At 40.3% G+C, this 20267-nt stretch overlaps 1 protein-coding gene across 3 annotated transcripts in view; it reads left to right on the top strand.

Moving 5' to 3' along the window:
- The window catches only part of LOC133487506 (uncharacterized protein KIAA1522 homolog), a 35903-nt gene that overhangs the window by 4631 nt on the left and 11005 nt on the right, over positions 1-20267 (top strand). For all 3 annotated transcript variants that reach the window (XM_061794179.1, XM_061794177.1, XM_061794178.1), the window contains exon 2: positions 10385-10703. In XM_061794179.1, coding sequence (XP_061650163.1) covers positions 10409-10703 — 295 coding nt within the window. In that variant the 5' untranslated portion in view covers positions 10385-10408. The remainder of the gene's footprint in view (positions 1-10384; positions 10704-20267) is intronic.

Below are 20267 nucleotides of genomic sequence, written 5' to 3' on the forward strand. Positions count from 1 at the left end.
GTCCTTTTGTCTCCGCTGGAATCAAACTTGCTGGTCATTTTTTGAAGAATAGTCGCTAGAGTGGTCAGAAAAGTCACTAAATATAGCAACCACATCACTAGTTGGCAACACTGACTGTACTTTTGTAAACAAGCTACTCTCTGTTCCCAGCCATGTTAGTAGTCGAAGCAGTGCGCAACAGTGAGGACACACTTTTAACCACAGAAAGTGTTAAAAAAAACGTTGTGACAAATTAATTCGAATTAATCGATAATCATGATATTTTTTGCACAGCTGTACGAAGTGCACATCGGGATGTGTTCTACACATCAGTGGTATGCTTCATGTCCAGATGCGTTCGCTGGGGCTACACAACAGTTGGACTTTGGAATTTGGAAGTCAGTTCAGGGGTTTGAAAGTGCTTGTGTGGACTCCTGCCATATTTCTGCCACATCTCAGTACCTCAAGGGACATTTCGAAAGAAACAAAAGAGAAAACAATTCAGAGATAGTGAGTGAAGAATTATAAAGCAATAACAAGTAATTGTACTACCTCAACATCCATAGACCCAAATCATTTGTTGTTTTGTTTTGAATGTTTATTTTGAACATGAAGACAATAAGAATGAACAAGGACCACAACAAACAAGCAACAATAGACAATGAAACACTTACCAGTTTTCTATGCTCAAACAGGAGTGGGAGGCTTGAGCCCCTCTTAAAACTTCTCAAGCCCCCCAAAAACGGTGACGGTTTATTTCAAGAAAAGCTCTATATAAAACCACATTATTATTATTATCCATTCATCCATTTTCTGTTCCGCTTATCCTCACTAGGGTTGCGGGCGTGCTGGAGCCTATCCCAGCTATCTTCGGGCGAGAGGTGGGGTACACCCTGAACTGGTCGCCAGCCAATCGCAGGGCACATAGAAACAAACAACCATTCACACTCACATTCACACCTACGGGCAATTTAGAGTCTTCAATCAACCTACCATGCATGTGGGAGGAAAACCGGAGTGCCCAGAGAAAACCCACGCAGGCACGGGGAGAACATGCAACGCCACGCAGGCGGGGCTGGGATTCGAACCCCGGTCCTCAGAACTGTGAGGCAGACGCTCTAACCAGTCGCTCACCGTGACGCCAATTAAATATAATTTACACAAAATACGTTTTACCAAGCATATGCTAATAAAGGTTCCATAATCCAGAAGTTCTCAGAACTGTGAGGCACATGTGCTAATTATTATTATTATTATTATTATTATTATTGTCATCGGGGTGGCTGTGGCTCAGTTGGTAAAAGGGGTGACCGAAGGGTTGGTGGTACAAATCCCGGCTTCCACTGGCTGCTGTTGAAGTGTCCTTGGGCAACACACTGAACCCTAAATTAGTTCCAGGTTTGGATTGTCAATGGAAAAAAACATTCTGAATTGCCTTAAACAAAGAATAAATGAAAAAAAAGTTATTATTATTAATACAGTGGTAGTATTAGTACCCACAGTTTTCACACTGCTCTGCTCTGCTCTCGGAGCGTCACAGTACATGGAGGCACATCTTACTGAATGATGTGTGATTGGTGGAAAACAAGAAATTGAGAGATGAGAATTAATTTCTTCTCTTTTTCTGCCTGGCCATTCAGTGTAGAAAGATGAGTACTCTACAGTGCAAAGTCCAAGAAAATTGAAATGGCAAATTTTCATAAAGTTGAGAATACCAGACAGTCCATGTTGCGAACATGTTGATGTTATCTTCAAAATGACCCATGCCCCCACTATTAGCCTTTGACTTGTCTTGGCATGTGGCTGGTCTCCCGCGCTCATGTGCATGAGGAGGGGATGCAGTGAGGTGGTGAAAGGGAGAATGGAGGGGTCGAGTTAGACCGAGATGGTGGGAGGGCGCAAGCAAATTTGGACAGAAGAGTTCCTTGGTGGGTAATTATCAATCCCTCAGGAATGTAGTCTGTTCTTGTAGCAGGCATGCTGCTACATGGCTACAGTGGCCTCACGGCACGCCAACTTCCATTACCTTCCCAACCTCAGTCAGCTCACTTGTGTAGCTTTTTCGGCTTTATTTATGCCAGTATAGAATTACATCATTGTTGTATTCAACACTACATTGTCTCTGCCTGATACTTTATCTCGTTTGCTTAAGACAAAAGTACCACATGATATCAGTCTTGTTGTATGATTCTGTCTAAAATGAACTTGCGGCTAAGATATTAACATGTCCATGTGTCATTTGATCTGTTTCAGTTATTCAACTATATTGATAGCTGATAAGTAGCGCTTATGTTTTGGCTTAAAACCAACGAAGTATCGAGTCGAGACTAGTGGTGGGCAAAGTATGGCCCATAGGCCACATACGGCCCCGCTGAATTCCTTAATTCGGCCAACGGAACATTTACATTATCAATTTGGTGCGTTAATTTAGCGTTTTTTCCCCTGTGTGATTCAAAATGAATTGCTTCATTTATTTATCTCATCAAATAAAAAAACAACAACAATTCTACATATTTTACATAAACATTTTAAGTTTTTTTGTTTTGTTTACCTGCCCAATCCCTCCCTTTCAAAATAAAATGTGGCCCTTGAGCGCAAAGGTTTGACCACCGCGGGTCTAGACTATGATTATGGGTGTAGACAGATTTAATGTTTGCCTCAAGAATGTATACATTTTGTGCTTCTCCATTGTGGTTCATATCATACTTAAAAGCAATACATAGGTGGAGGACATCTCTTAACACGGCATGCCACTCCACCCCGTTATTCTTCTGAAACCACGCTTTTGGAAGAAGAAGAAGAAGAAGAAGAAGAACCTTTTATTGTCATGAACATGCATGCATGCACACGAAATGTGTTCTCTGCATTTTAATCAATCACAGTTAACACATACACATGTTAGTGGAACACACTGGAACAGGGGGCAGCTAAAGCGCCCGGGGAGCTGCACTGTCCTGTTTTATTATGAATATGAAATTTGACATGTCGCTGTAACTCTCGATTGTCCTTGTAATTTGTATTCAAGAGCAAGCTACATTTATTTCTTCCAAAATAGGCCTGAGATGTTGTTATCCTTACGTTTCCTCTGTGATGCTGCAACTTGGATATCAGTCCAAGGTGATGTCTGTGTGCTCAGTTCACAAATTCACAAAAGTCTTGTACAACATTTAACTGTTCTACTAAAGGTGTGCTGACGTTTCTCCGTACAAGTAAGACGATCTTTCTTTTTATATAATAATTCAATGCTCTTGATCAAAGTAAGGTTACTGGAGATAGAGTACATTTTACACTCTAAAAAGCTAGATTCGATGCGGACACTCACATTCCCGTTTTGTCCTTTTGTCTCATTGTAAGTGCAACACATTTTCACCGGCTCATCTGTTTTCTTGATTTTGCTCAGCAAGCACAATATTTGTCATGTTAATCATTAAAACCAAGTCACTTTTTTTGTAGTATTATTTTTGGATCAGTATTTGTAGCAGTGAAACTTATTTTTTTTTACAATGTTCTCCAGTATATTTTAAGAACCACTGAATGTTTTGTTTTAGACCGTTCAGGGCATTCTAGTGACTGTTAACCAGACTGACCAATTAGAGCAAAGTGATTAGCCAACTAATAGTGGTGACACCAGCAGTCACTTTTACCAACGACCACTTAGACTCTTCCCTTCAGCAATTTAAGATTTGCAGCAGTTTCCACTGTTCAGCAGGTCTTGCAACTGCTTGAAAGGATGAGGAACTATGTTCACTTTATTTATTTATTCATTTATTTGTTAAATAAATAAATATGACTCTTTGACCTCCACCACTCTAGACTTGATGCGTCATTGGTTTTCAGCCAAAACATAAGCGCTACTTATCAGCTATCAATACATTTCAATAACTAAAACAGATATCAAATGACACATGGACATTTTAATAGAGATTGATATTATGTAGTACTTTTGCCTAAAGCAAATGGGATATTTTATTTATTTACCCACTTAAGCGATTTTATTTCTTTATTTCTTTAATCGATTATTTATTTTTACAAAATGCGTAATCAGTTGTCTTCATAAGCTATTGCAATAGATTTCCATTGAAAGAGGCTTGGCCGGTCTTAAATAAATTACCTGGTTAGTCTAGTTTTTATTGTTTTTCTGGCTTCATAAAAGTCGGAAAGTGTTTTATTCTGCTGCTACAATTACTGTAACGAAAGGAGAGACACAGTTGCTGATGCACTTTTCAGCCGTTTATTGAATGCCAGGAGAACAGTAAACACAAACACACTGAGCACACTCACACAGGAGCTGGTGTCAGCCACAGTTCACTCCCACACAGTCACATGCAGAGTCATGGAAGTCACAAACCACCCGACAAGGCCCCGCCTCTTACAGGCACATGCATGTGTAACACAGACAAAATAAGTACAGTATTTTTTAAATGCATTTTATGATTAATTTTTGTCTGTTAAAATATGTCTACTATGTGTTTACGGCTAACAAGTTTACGTGTTATATACAGTGGGTACGGAAAGTATTCAGACCCCCTTAAATTTTTCACTCTTTGTGATATTGGAGCCATTTGCTAAAATAATTTGTTCATATTTTTTCCTCATTAATGTACACACAGCACCCCATAGCGACAGAAAAAAACAGAATTGTTGAATTTTTTGCAGATTTGTTAAAAAAGAAAAACTGAAATATCGCACAGCCAAAAGTATTCAGATCCTTTGCTGTGACACTCTTATATTGAAATCGGGTGCTGTCCATTTCTTCTGATCATCCTTAAAATGGTTCTACACCTTCATTGGAGTCCAGCTGTGTTTGATTATACTGCTTGGACTTGATTAGGAAAGCCACACACTTGTCCATATAAGACCTTACAGCTCACAGTGCGTGTCAGAGCAAATGAGAATCATGAGGTCAAAGGAACTGCCTGAAGAGCTCAGAGACAGAATTGTGGCAAGGCACAGATCTGACCAAGGTTACAAAAAAAATTATGCTGCACTTAAGGTTCCTAAGAGCACAGTGGACTCCATAATCCTTAAATGGAAGAAGTTTGGGACAACCAGAACCCTTCCGTAAGTCGACCGTCCAGTCCAACTGAGCGATTCGGGAAGAAAAGCCTTGGAGGGGGGGGGGGGAAAGAAGAACCAAAAGATCACTGTGGCTTAGCTCCAGAGATGCAGTCGGGAGTTGGGAGAAAGTTCTAGAAAGTCAGCCATCGCTGCAGCCCTCCACCATTCGGGGCTTTATGGCAGAATGGCCCGACGGAAGCCTCTCTGTGTTATACATTGAAAATTCGTTTCAAGGAAAATGTAATATTGATCATTGTTTTTGACACAGCATAGCATTATTGAACTAATTTAGGCCATTTTTGAAGCTACAGGCCAAAAAACATCAAGGGAAATTGTGTTCCTATGCAACTCAAATTATTGTTCAAGTTTGTATAAACCCTGTAGTACTTAGACCCTATCCTGATATTTTCAAGTTCTTGGAAATGTCTTTGTTATAGTATGGTTTGAACTCTTGAATCAGTATTCCACATTAGCTAGTTAGTTGACTAAGTGCACTAGTTGCGTCTTCGAGATCAGTGCAGATTTTTCACAGTGTGCACGTCAATGTGAAGTTCTATCTTCGATACGGTTTCTTAAATGAGGACTCTCCTGTGTTCGATGTTGCACAGAGAAGATGGAAAATGCCCTGATTGAAGTGTGCAGGTGCTGCAAAGTAACTCTACAATGCAAAGTGAAACATCTGCTGGTCTGGTGAAGGCAGACTGGAAATAATCCAAAACTAACCGCCTTTTAAGGATAGTGTTGGCCTTTCAAATGTGTTATTCCCCTTGACACTGACTAACAATATCCAGCTGATCACTGACTGTGTTGTCAGGCCATGTGAGACGCCGCAGTATGTAGATGTGAATGTCCTTGTGGTTGAACTGAGCCTGTTCTAGTCCAAACAAAGGTGGCTGCCTGTATGCTCTGCCACGCCCTCTTGGCAGTGCTTTATCCACACGAATCTGCCAGCCCCAATCCCAAAATGAACCTTGCATTATTCATGTTTACCAAAGTTCATAGAGAGATTTTCTTGTTGACAGGTATTTTTAAAAATGTAAACAAATTCTAACGTCATGTTGTTGTTAAGAAATTGCCATCCACTTTAATAAGCAATTACAGACTGTCAGGTGCTGTTTTAGCCAATCAAACGTTTGTAAAGGTAACATCATCCTCCTTGGTCATGACACCTCCGTTAGTCAATAGTGAACGATTAAATACATATACATTACGGAGCGAAAGTCTTAGGTTTGTTGTTTTAGCGGCGCTATAATGACCGTATATACTGTAAGTAGATTGTCACGCAGTAGAAATGGAAACTTTTTACAAAGTTAAAGAAAATTTGTTTGTTCATTAGGTGAAAGATGGATGCTGCCATGATTCTGGGTGGTGAATCATTCCAATAATGCCACAGTGACTTAAACGGTGAAGATAAATTCCTAATTCCTAAATTACACAAAATGCTTAAACACTGTAACAGCAACGTGACAAGATTTACCCCAAATAACAGTGTCATTCTCGTTGGAATGGCCACTTAAACCTAAGTACAACACCAACATTTTGAAAATCGGATGATGGGTTCAGGAGAAATTGACTATTTTGTGTGTGGGGGGGAAAAAAATGCCTTTTTGGGGAATGCTTTTTGTGCGATTAACAGGCTGTATGTACATTTCATTTCATAAAACCGTGTCTGGGGAGTGTATGGAAAACAATGATTTCTCTGCCGTGCTCACTAAACTGTGGAAGATATCAGTGTAGGCATCGGACTCACTGGACAGTTGAGTCTTTCTTTAACTCAATTGGCACTGCACTTGGTTTGAAAGATTTGATACTGCCAAAATAGGCAGACCTGCATTCTTGAAATAAATATATGAAGTGAGAACACTGATGTTGAGGAACACAAAGTATACTAGCCCCCACCTCAGGAACTGTGGTTGAAATGTAACCAGAAATGTGTGGTAAACTTTATCCAAGTTTTGTAAGTATTTTATCGGTTTTGTATTAAGGTATTCTTCACCCAAAATATGTGGTTTAATTTACCCAATTAAAGTGGCTGCAAATTGTTACCCTACATTTATTGGGTAAATTCTATAGGTTGTTTTTTACAGTGTATGTTTGTGTGAGGGAGGGATACAGTATGATGCATGAATAATATTGTACTGTGGCTGAGTCTTCTTGACAATATCTGATAGTTTGAGACGTAGTAAATGATTCTCTCTTCAATGAAGACGGTGCTGTGGAGACTTTTAACATTTTGTCTGGCCTGCTTGTGTAAACCTCTCAACTAAGTGTACTAAGTGTGATCTCGTCAATTTCATGGGTCTGACAGTTTTATTCTTAGTGTCTGTGTCTTCTTTAAATGTGTTTGCAAGACTAATACTTGGGGGCTTTTAAGTGTAACCGTGGAAATAGTAACGTGAGTCAACTCCATGAAAGGGGACTGCAGGGCAAGTCACTGGGTGGTCCTTTCGCCACATCCTACTCCAGAGGAACTACTCTGGTTCCTCTGTGGAGCAAATAATCAGGGAGTTTGTGGCGCTCCTGGGCTGTAAACAAAGGAACCAGCCTCGTCTCCATAGAGAGGCGTCTGATTTTTGAATCCACTACACATACACATTCACATCTTTGCGATAGCTAAATGACTGTAATTTAGAGCAGCAGGAACACAGGGATTAGTGCAGCGAGGAAGACCTGGTGATTTCGTCTCATAAAGACATACAATATGCATTGTCTTTTTAAAGTCCTTTCTCTTTGAGTCGCTCAAACTCTATTTTGTTCCAGCCAACTCGGTCACATGCAAATAAGAAACTTCTAAACCTTCAGCAACTGAAGCTCTGCGTGCATTGTTGTGTGTGTGTATATATATATATATATATATATATATATATATATATATATATATATATATATATATACACACTGTATTTTTATGTGGATCACCCTTTTACCAAGAGTCCAGATCCACATTTAACTTTTACGGCATTTAAAAGCATATTCTCTCCCATGTTCCCACAATTTCCCACGCTGACTTTGGCAAGATGCAATAGCTAAAACATTAATTTGCCCAAAATCTTCCTTATGTTGCAGTCCAAATGGGTTCTTATGTTTATTCTTTTCCCCCTCGCCTGAAACCACCGTCCACTAAGATGCGAAGGGCCCCTCCTCTACCCACGAAGAACCTTATCTGCGAATCTGACTATCTGCGGGGTCTTTTCCAGAATAAGTCAGACCCCTATGGAGATCAGGCATTTTCGAGCCCTGTAATTACAAGGGACAGAAAGTTGGTCAAAGAAATATGGCACAAAAAAAAGTAGAACTACAAACTTAGTGAGGATAAAATGTGAATCTATCAAACCATTGTCTCCAGTTTTCTCTGCGAGACTAACTCTTTTTAATATCACGTCACTCGGTAATAAATCAATGTTGATTAATGACATCATTAGAACCTATGATCTGGCCTTTTTGTTTCGAAATTAAACTGGGTTAACAGAAAGTAGCTGCAATACCATTTCAAATAGGGCAACACCAGCAAATTTTAGTTTTATAAGTGTCGAATAGGGAAAAAGGCGGTGGTATTGCTGTTCTTTTTAAGTCATTATTTCAGTGTACTGAAATTATACTGTGTGGTTTTAGCTCTGTTGAATATCTCTGTTTTTTAGTTAAAGGTGACCCAAAGGTTATTGTTTTAATAATTTATAGGCCTCCAAGATGCAATAGAAAATTTATGGAGGACCTTTCAGAACTGCTGTCAGTTATTTGTACTGACTACAACTATTTTGTCATAACGGGAGATTTTAACATACATGTTGACAATAATGTGTAAAAAAAAATCTAAAGAACTCTCTGCTATACTAGACACATTAGACCTCTCTCAACAGTCCAACCCACACTCAAGGTCACATCTTAGACCTGGTCATCGCTAAGGATGTTGGAATTCTCTCAATTGACATTAAGGATATGGCTATTTCTGACCATGTTTGCGTATTCTTTGAATTACAGATTCTTCCAAAAGTTAAGGCAACCTCTATATCTATTAAGAAAAGGAACATAAATGAGAGTACCGCCACTTTCAATGACTTTCAACAGTCATATCAAATCAATTACTAAAACTGCCTTCTACCATCTGAAGAACATATCCAGAGTGAAGGCTTGCATGTGTCAAGCAGACCAGGAGAAGCTCATCCATGCTTTTATCTCAAGTAGACTTGACTATTGTAATGGTCTTCTGACTGGACTCCCTAAAAAGAGCATTAAACAGCTGCAGTTCATTCAGAATGCTGCAGCTCTGGTTCTGACCAAAACAAACAACGCTGTTTTAATTGTTTTTTTTTCTCTCTTTGTTTTAAATCTTTATAAGCGTTTTTTTCTTTGTTTTTAAATGCACATTGAGTTACCTTGTGTATGTAATGCACTATATATATAAATTTGCTTTGCTTTGCTATTCTCCTTGTCTGCTTTGACAACCGGAGTTTATTTGGAAATGTTTCTTTTCAGTGTGATTCATGCTGAAGGACATAACCATTCCCTCCGTTATACTGTTCAGTATGCTGAAATAAAAAAAAATTTGGGGGGGGGGTTACACTTGACTGTGTAGCATGAGCCAACAACAACTGAGCAATTTATCCTGACAAATCAAGCTGGGATTTATGACTCTTTCATACCCAAATTTCAACAGCTTTTTCCTTTCTTGCTTATTTACTTGCTCTTACGCCTGTATTTGTGGAAGCACATTCTTACTTTTATCCTGTGAGTGGTAGATAAATATCTAATGAAGTATACAGCTGGAAGACGCCCAGTGAGTGCTGCAAAATCTCAGGAGGAGTAGTAGTTTAGCAAGGTGAAGGAGAGTGGAAGAGGGAGGGCGATGAGCTCACGGAGAATAATGAAAGCGCGGACATGATTGAAAATAACTTGAAACTTCTCTAATATGAACTTTGATGGACAACAGAGATTGTTTATTTTCCTGCTTTAAGTTTCATAGTGTGTAGTTGTGCCTGTGTGTGAGCTGTGGGGTGTGGCTTTGTGAGTTATTATGACTCCATGTTGTGGAATGAAGGGAGCGGTGCCAGGCCTTTCTTTGCAGAACTGCGAAGTTTGGTTTAGAGGTTGGTGAGAGGACTGAATTTGGCAGGCATGTGGCCAGCTCAGTGAGTCGTGCCCACAGAGTAGCTCAAACACAACACACATAGGCACAAAAATGGACCCAAGGCTTCAAACTTGTTTATCGTTGCTAATCCTTCACTGTCACTAGCTACTTTAGTGGCGTATTCAGTAAAGCTTTAAAACATGCCTACCAGACATTGAGGAACAACAGAAGCATTGTCAATTAACCCATTCTTTTTTTTGTGTGTGTGTGTGTCTGTTTCAGGGCTTAAATCCAGCAAGTGGTGGGATGTCCAACCGTGACTCGCTGGGCTTTGGGGATCTGATTCCCCATGATGTGGTTGAGATCTTTGCCCAAGAGAAGCATCATAAAAAAGGGAGGAAAAAACGCAGTCACTCCCTGGGCCGGGCCTTGGGCTGGCTAAAGGGGAAGAAAAGGAAGGATCTCGGCGCTAATGGGCAGAACCCAGGTCTCGGTCCCGCACTGGACTTGGCTTTGGACGGACATGCGGCTGCACATCTCAGCGGGAACAAGGGAGGACACAAGTCAGGAAGACAGACCCAGACACAAGGAAACAGTCATGGTAAGCACCCCAAGCACGTTTTATCATACATTTCTTCTCTTTTTGGTGCACTCGGAGCACCAAGTTTTGACCTCTTTGTGCATTTTGCTTTCTATATTGAAACATGAAATTAAACTCAGCACAATCACAATGTAACCTCTGAAGTAGAACACGATCCATTGTGAGATGCTGCTCGACCGCTCATGTTCCAGGCCTACACTGTCGTCATCATCAGAAAACATTTGTGATTCGGACAGGTAATATTTTAGTCACATTATATCATTAAAAACTGTCGTAAGTGTGAAACAAATTAACCAGTGGTTATCTCAAGACATACAAACAATATAAGCTTTACACATAAAACAATGTCAATGGTGTGAAAGGTGATTCGTGCTGCAGATGTGCGTCATGAAAGTCACATTGATAAGTTGCTTTACGTAACTGGTGTATATTCTTCTTCTTCTCACATTCGTCTTCTCCAAAAACCCCTTGTCGAGCCTTATCCTTCAACAGCAAGCCAAAAGAAAAGAAAAGCACACACAGAGTTAAGGATTATTTATTATTATTACAATAGCTGAACAGAGGTCTCATGAGGTTTGCTGACGTCGCGCATAAATGAATGTTGACGGCAGCTGAAATTCCAAAGTTTAGTGCAACATTTTGGGCATATTGCCAAAATAAGGAATCACTGTTTATGCACAAATATAAATGGATTCAAGTGTTGTGTTGGCACAAAGCAATACTTATTGTAAGGAGGAAAATCTATCTAAAATGTTGCAAATCTAAACGTGTTAGTACCACAACATTTCCGATGCGAGTTGAGGGGAACCACTGGAATATCTTGCTCCTTTGCCCTGGGCAGACATGTTTGTTCACTGGAGGGCTGTTTGAACAGACTGGCTTCCTACTCACCCGCTGACCTTAAGGCTTGCTTTCTTTGCTGTTGTCTGTCCTATTTTCCGATACAATCACTGACTTACCTGGTCCTCGTGTTGCACCATCAAGTGTTGCACTCAGACTCTGTGAATCAGGGCTTTTTCAGATGTGAAGGCACAATCACACAGCCTTATGAAGGTGGTTTAAACACACACACACACACACACACACACACACACGTTGAACGGCAAAAAAAAGTATTCACACTAAGCTGCAAAAAGTGACTTTTCCCAGAGGTGTGTTCAGCAGATCTTGTCTGAGCTTGCACATGCCTGCTACACAACCCCAAACCAGTTTTCTCTTTGCAGTCTGTGCAACAAGTTGTAAACAGCAAGTTCTTTAGTTTTGTCGACTGCAAAACTGCATACTTTCATCTTTGCTAAGTTTAACATGGACTCAAACATCTTTGTCGCGGGTACAATCAGAACAAAAACACAAGGATTACTTTTTGCAAATGAGGCGGGTCATGCAAAAACACAAAAGTACAGCTTGTTTTGGGCAGCTTCATTCACGGTATTCTGGCAGCACTCTTGTAGTCTTGGCTGACTACTTTCCGGACAAAGGAGAGTCCGCCTGTTACGTTCAGTGCTACTTCTTTAAAGTGTGAACCCAAAACTTGAGTGGGGTAGGTGTCAGGGGATTTCCACAGAGCCCAAAATTATTTTGGCTTACGTAGGTGTTTTAGTTTCACAACAATTGAATCGGAGCACCTGTTCAGACATAACTAATCAATAATGAAAACCTAGAATACATAGATTGTTTATACTTGTAGACAGATTGGTCATACCATTATTGTTATTACATGTTATATAACCTGTTATTATTATATAACATAGTTATATTTGGAAAGGTTGATAGAGTTGTTGCATTAGATCGCATTAGATTTTATACGTGTAAGTAATAAAGTGTCTGGTGAGTGCAGGCACTTTGTTGCTCAACTTTTTCTGTATGTTGTGATGCATGTGGTTCATTACGACTGCAACACAAAGCTGGGAGTTTTGTAAGAGAAAGTAAACTATGTAGGAGATAAGAAGATATAGTTATGCAAGGACAGCTTGTATGTTAACTACACAAGCGCGGCCATGTTTATTCCCTCACCTGCTCATTTTCCACAGATCACAACTTTTAGAACTACTGCAAAAATGTATAGATTGTAAATGAACCATGTAGAGTTGGCGCTCATTGCACTTTTCTGGTTGAAAACATTCCCTGAGTGGACATTATCTGTGACATCGCTTCCTTTTAATGCATTATGCATTGCATATGCTGTACAATGGAACCTCCAAAGTCAAACACAATCCATTCAGTAATTAATTTCAAAGTCAGTCTTATTCAAAAGTTATGTTTTAGCAAATAGCGTAAAGTGAATGAAAACGGACTGTTTTTAACTATTATGCAGGTATAAATACAAGTAAAGTCCTTTATAATAAAACTAAACAAAACAGCAAAAAAAGGAAAACTATTGAAAGACTGACAAGCGTGTAGTGGAGATGCAACAGGAAGGAGGAAAATGTGTTGTTTGTTGGCAAGCTTCTTTGATTATTTCCATTAAACCATTATGGATTATGGAACCTTTGTTAGCATATGCTTGGTAAAACGTATTTTGTGTAAATGATATTGAATTGGCGGCTCGGTGGGCGACTGGTTTGAGCATCTGCCTCACAGTCCTGAGGACCGAGGTTCAAATCCCGGCCCCGCCTGTGCGGAGTTTGCATGTTCTCCCCGTGCCTGCGTGGGTTTCCTCCGGGCACTACGGTTTCCTCCCACATCCTAAAAACATGCATTAGGTTAATTGAAGACTCAAAAATTGCCCGTAGGTGTGAATGTGAGTGCGAATGGTTGTTTGTTTATATGTGCCCTGCGATTGGCCGGCAACCAGTTCAGGGTATACCCCGGCTCCTGCCCGATGATAGCTGGGATAGGCTCCAGCACTCCTGCGACCCTTGTAAGGATAAGCGGCTCAGAAAATGGATGGATGGATGGATGGATATTTAATTGATTGTATTGGTGGTAATGTACTGAGCAGCCTGGCCCTTTCCTCGTCACAATACATTTCATTTATGTTTATTACACTGTTAGGCTTCCGCCAAGTGGTGCCAAACCCTTAGCGATGAGCGTTTTGTATACAAATGGTTGCTACTGGCAACAAGCATAGCAAACGTCTCTCAATGTGTTTTTGGTGACTAACAACCTACAGGAGCAGGACGCACTGGAGTGCAGCACACTGGCCCAGAGAATTAGATCCCTCCACATGAGCAAGTGATGATGATGAGTACTGATGCCAGAAAGGGGCCTCCTGGTCACTCAATGCCTGGCACAGGGCCACTTCATTAACAACCTATGCCAGCACTGTTGCACTGACAGAGGAACAAGAGGTTTTGTTTTTCCTGACCTCCCACTATTGCTTCTCTTTGACTGGCTCCCACTAACAATCAGAATGTGGCAGATAGCAACACCTGAGAATGACGTTGGTTACAGCATAATGTTACAATTCCAACCACAGAGAGCGAAAATGAATTTCCAGACTTTTTAACACTTTCTTCATAATAGTACACAAAATAAGAGTCTGAAGGGTTCTCCTTTTATCCTTTATAAAAAATATTTTTTTCCTCCCCCAAGGAAGTTGTTTTCATTGCATATTTGCTAATTAGCATCAAGATTATGTATTTTTCCAAATTTCCGCATGTCTTTATAGGAGAGGTGAAACAAAAACCCTTAACATTTTCTCGTGCATTTGGATAAAAGTATAAATCCAGGATTTTTTACAGTTCCTTTGACGTTACTACACATGTAACCTGGTTATAAAAATAATGTGCTAAGGTTATTTTATACTTTTATTATTACTTATTGCATTTATTACACATTATAATATTTTAACTCTGAGGTGATTTTATTTGTGTTTGGAGACACTGGCATCGGCCCGATGTAGAAGCAATGTTTGAATGATTCATTATACATACAATTATACAAATACTAAGTACAAGTACCCCCCCCCCCCCCCCATGAGTTATGTTTTCAGTGTCGCAAGTGTTTGTGACCCCTGATCTAGATGGTGAATCCAAAGTTTGGCTGACCTGTCACCTTTTTCAGGAATGTATTTTTTGTGGACAAGATTAGTGGAATTTGACCAGCACAGTGGCTGAAACGGCATGATAACCTCTGACCTTTTGGATCTTTTAGTCTCAGTCTGCATTGTCTTCCTTGACAACCAACTTGTGTATGTATTACAACTTATAACAAAATTAGAAGATCTTCGACATTAACTATGAAATCAGTTTTGGATGCCATATACCCTCTACTGAAGCCTACACACTGGCCTGCACTCATACTCTTCTGTTTGGGTTTGGCTCATTGAGGTGTGCCGCACTTCTGGATCTACAGTAGTTCCTCTATTTATTTCTATTGTGCAAGGCGGCATTTTGATGAATAATTGGCAAAAGGAGTAGTCACATTCATTATATACAAACCCAATTCTAATGAAGTTGGGATGTTGTATTAAACATAAATAAAAACAGAATACAATGATTTGCAAATCATGTTCGACCTATATTTAATTGAATACACTACAAAGACAATATATTTAATGTTCAAACTAATAAACTTTATAGTTTTTAGCAAATAATCATTAACTTAGAATTTTATGACTGCAACACGTTCCAAAAAAGCTGGGACAGGGTCATGTTTACCACTGTGTTACATCACGTTTTCGTTTAACAACATTCAATAAACGTTTGGGAACTGAGGACACTAATTGTTGAAGCTTTGTAGGTGGAATTCTTTCCCATTATTGCTTGATGTACAGCTTCAGCTGTTCAACAGTCCGGGGTCTCCGTTGTCATATTTCCCGCTTCATAATGCGCCACACATTTTCAATGGGAGACAGGTCTTGACTGCAGGCAGGCCAGTCTCGTACCCGCACTCTTATACTACGAAGCCACGCTGTTGTAACACGTGCAGAATGTGGTTTGGCATTGTCTTGCTGAAATAAGCAGGGGCGTCCATGAAAAAGACGGCAACATATGTTTCTCTAAAACCTGTATGTACCTTTCAGCATTAATGGTGCCTTCACAGATGTGTAAGTTACCCATGCCATTGGCACTAACACAGCCCCATACCATCACAGATGTTGGCTTTTGAACTTTGTGTCCATAACAGTCTGGATGGTTCTTTTCCTCTTTGTCCCGGAGGACACGACATCCACAATTTCCAAAAACAATTTGAAATGTGGACTCGTCGGACCACAGAACACTTTTCCACTTTACATCAGTCCATCTTAGATGAGCTCAGGGCCAGAGAAACTGGCGGCGTTTCTCGGTGTTCTTGATAAATGGCTTTTGCTTTGCATAGTAGAGTTTCAAGTTGAGTAGAGTTTCAAGTTGAGTGGAGTTTTCACTTGCGGATGTAGCGCCAAACTGTATTTACTGACATTTGATTTTCTGAAGTGTTCCTGAGCCCATGTGGTGATATCCTTTACACATTGATGTTGGTTTTTGATGCAGTGCCGCCTGAGGGATCGGTGGTCACGGGCATTCAATGTTGGTTTTCGGCCTTGCCGCTTGCATGCAGTGATTTCTCCAGATTCTCTGAACCTTTGGATGATATTATGGACCGTAGATGATGAAATCCCTAAATTCCTTGCAATTGTACGTTGAGGAACATAGTCCTTAAACTGTTCGACTATTTTCTCACGCACTTGTTCACAAAGAGGTGAACCTCGCCCCATCTTTGCTTGTGAATGACTGAGCAATTCAGGGAAGCTCCTTTTATACCCAATCATGACACCCACCTGTTCCCAATTAGCCAGTTCACCTGTGGGATGTTCCAAACAGGTGTTTGATGAGCATTCCTCAACTGTCTGTCTTTTTTGCCACCTGTCACAGCTTTTTTGGAACGTGTTGCAGCCATAAAATTCTAAGTTAATGATTATTTGCTAAAAACAATACATTTTTATCAGTTTTAACATTAAATATCTTTGTAGTGTATTCAATTAAATAGGTTGGACATGATTTGCAAATCATTGTATTCTGTTTTTATTTATGTTTAACATAACGTCCCAACTTCACTGGAATTGGGGTTGTAATTGTACATTGCACGTGTTTGCGCCCGTGTGTGACGGAGCGTGCTGTCAACCTTTTTGATTGTGGATTATTTGTAGTTCTGTTTCTTTCTGTTGTCCACAGTGGTCATTATCATGAATAACTGGCAAAAGGATCCGTCACATTAATTATATATGTAGGCATAATTCCAATCTCCAACTCCTGTGCATGACCAAGCATGCAGTGACCTTTACAAAAAAAACTGTATTTCCAGTCATTGTATGCTTTTACAGTATATTATGCGTGGTACGCGTTAGTCTGAGCAACTAACAATGAGCGTCCGATTTACCGTAATTGTATGACACGTTGTGCGTGCATGTGCATGAACAATCAAGCAATCCTCTTGTAAGTGTGTCAGAGGTGGGGAAAGTCTATCAATTGAGTAAACATCAAAGCAATCACACAAGTCAAATGCACCTAGGTGACTTTAGATGTCAATTGGGCCCACTGAGCACTGTTCGAATGAGGTGAGAAGATGATGGTTGGTTCATACAATCCTCTCCAGATATTAGCAGGTGGCCTATTTTCTCCAGTTTCATTCTAAAATTCCACACATGCCTTACCTTTATGAAGATATTTGTCTGAGGAGGGAGGATTGCAGAATCCTCTGTGTGATTGCGCGGATTGCCATAAAGGCCCTGGTTGTACATGTTGTGCAAAGGTGTGATGTCGTTTCTACTGTTTCCAAGTACAGGTTTTTCAGCTCCAACATCAGCTTTGTGAAAAAATCGCAGTGTTTTTAGCCGTGGGATGGAAAACAAGGAAATGAAACACACTGCCTTTCTTTACGGAAGTGAAAGAAGCAGCCACATCGAGGTGGAAGGAGCACTTTTGCAGCAGTTATTTTTGTAGAGAGATTATGATGTAAGCCACTCAATGTGTTCCCCTTTATCTATCAAGCAGTAAAGTTCGGTTTATTTCTGTATGGTTCTCAAATTTCTGTTTTGACTGTCAAAAGATGTTTTGGGGAGAAAATTTGGTTTGGCGCCAACCCCTTTTGTAAACAGAGCATGAAAAAATACTTTCTTCATGTATGATGACAGAATAACAAAGACAGACAGACAAACTGGCATTTATGAGGGTTTTATTTTGGCTGGTCTCGAGTAACTACACCCAAATGGCTTGGGTAATCATCTTGGTCACTTAGATGAGCTATGCATGATACCAATTTCCCACTTCCTTATGTTGTGTTATATTTTCAGTGCAATCTTCCAGTGTTTTATATCTGGTGTTAGCTAAAAGGACGGCTGGCCTGGCTCCACTGATGACATCGCACATTGTTCGTTTGCAAGATATGCGACAGTGTGACTATTGTCAAGAAAGGAAAATGTTTGTCACTGCAGAGTAATACACACAAAGAGTGATAAAGTGTGTGTTTTGTGAGTCACCAGCCAAAAGCAACGTCGAATGAGTGCTTTGGAACAATAAGACTTGAGATCTAAGAGTTGGAATCCATAGTATGGATGATAATTTAGCACTCTCGTACAGAAGGTTTCAGTATAACAAAGGTGCTGGTTGTTTTCTCTCCTAGTACAGAGTGTTCTGTCAAGGTCAGAGGCCTACTGCAATAAGCCTGCACTCTTCTGATATTCCAATGACTCAGTCTTACATGTCTTTCAACTCATTCATTACATTACATTCTAACTTCAAATCCACTTTCATTGCCTTTTAATACTGTACAGTCAGAGTCTGTAAAGCTGCACTCAAACACACGCAAGCAGGCCTGAATAGTTTACATTTTCCTGCCTAGCTTTTATTGGAATCTGTTTCACTGCTGCTGGCTGATGCCGATCAAGAGTGGTTTGATTTTGCCATGAAGTCCTTAAGTCTTTGAACAAGGCTTCTGTGAAAGGATAGACTTAAGGTTGTACTCACGCTAGACAATCTCTGCTTTTGCCCACTTGACATATGCAGTAAAGTCCGGTACGTTTGGCCAGTGTGAATGCCATGCATGGCCTGGCACGATACTGTAAGTCCTCTACACGCATGCGCAATGTAGAAGTGTCATAAAATTATTGCAGTGTGATTGTTACTTGCCATATATTCATCATTTGAGCATGAAGTGGTCACACTTGGCACATGCGCACGTCATATGCTCTAGTTTAGTAAAAACACCCGCTAGAAATATCTATCCGTCCATTATTTTTTTTTTAATAGTGCACTGCTTGTCCTCATTAGGGTCAAGGGTAAGTCAATCACACTACTAGAAATAATTCAGTCAAAAATTCCATGACAGTCATGTACGGTCACATGAACGACAAAGACGTCAATGCACAAATTTGCATTGTTGTCATCTTGCACAACACATAATAACGAATAGATACAGGTAATTCAGAATGTGAAAGAGTCCACAGCAGGCTTGGTCAAGGGCATGCACATGCCTCTGCGCAATGTGCTATCATAAAATAAAGAAACTGCCACCTTTCCCAATTGAAATAAACAGAATGCAGCGTGGTAGAGTGAAGCGATAGCATACGAAAATGGGATAAAGTCTGATTGTTTAAAAAGCAGTGTGTGTGCAACGGGGGACAGCAGAGTGAAGGGGAATCTTGGCCAAGTCTGGCAAGGTTTGAATGGCCTTGTGTGCGGAACTGCATATACCCTTAGGGGCCTTTTCCACAAGCTGAAAATGGTTGAAATCACAACTCTTTGAGCCTCAAAACACTAAAGGCAAAATAGACTGTGCATGTATGTTAAGTGTTCACTCTGGGTACAGTATGTTCAAAAGCACATCGCAGCCTAAACGGTAATAAGGCCCACTGTGCTGTAGTAGCATTTATACTTACAAGTAAAAGGCACTTACTGTAAACCAGGGAGGAAAAGCAATGCGCATGGGTCTAGTGTTTTTTACTAAGTGCCGCATTGGCATTTTCACTTACTTTTGCTGTTCCGTCCGAACAGGGATTGATTTCACAATGTCGTCTTTACATTAAAGTTTTCAAAATCATTTTCACTGGATCATCGTTGTTTTTTAACTTGCTCTAAATGTGTTAATTACATTAAGTCGTAACCTTACACTCATCAGCCACAACATTAACCTCACCACCATATCCATCCATCCATTTTCTGAGCCGCTTCTCCTCACAAGGGTCGCGGGCGTGCTGGAGCCTATCCCAGCTATCATCGGGCAGGAGGTGGGGTACACCCTGAACTGGTCGCCAGCCAATCGCAGGGCACATATAAACAAACAACCATTCGCCCTCACATTCACACCTACGGGCAATTTAGAGTCTCCAATTCATGCATGTTTTTGGGATGTGGGAGGAAACCGGCGTGCCTGGAGAAAAGCCACGCAGGCACGGGGAGAACATGCAAACTCCACACAGGCGGGGCCGGGGATTGAACCCCGGTCCTCAGAACTGTGAGGCTGACGCTCTAACCAGTCGTCCACCGTGCCGCAGGTCAGAAGTAATTTGAACAAATTGCTTAAAAAAAGGCTGTAAAACTTCATATACAGCAGACCGTCAGGTGACTAAAAATTACGATACAAATTCAAGTGGGAGTCAGTTTTGTCATTCACTACAAATTTAAATTTTTTAAAAAAAAATGATAA

This window comes from Phyllopteryx taeniolatus, chromosome 13, assembly GCF_024500385.1.
Source record: "Phyllopteryx taeniolatus isolate TA_2022b chromosome 13, UOR_Ptae_1.2, whole genome shotgun sequence".
NCBI classification, from domain to species: Eukaryota; Metazoa; Chordata; class Actinopteri; order Syngnathiformes; family Syngnathidae; genus Phyllopteryx; species Phyllopteryx taeniolatus.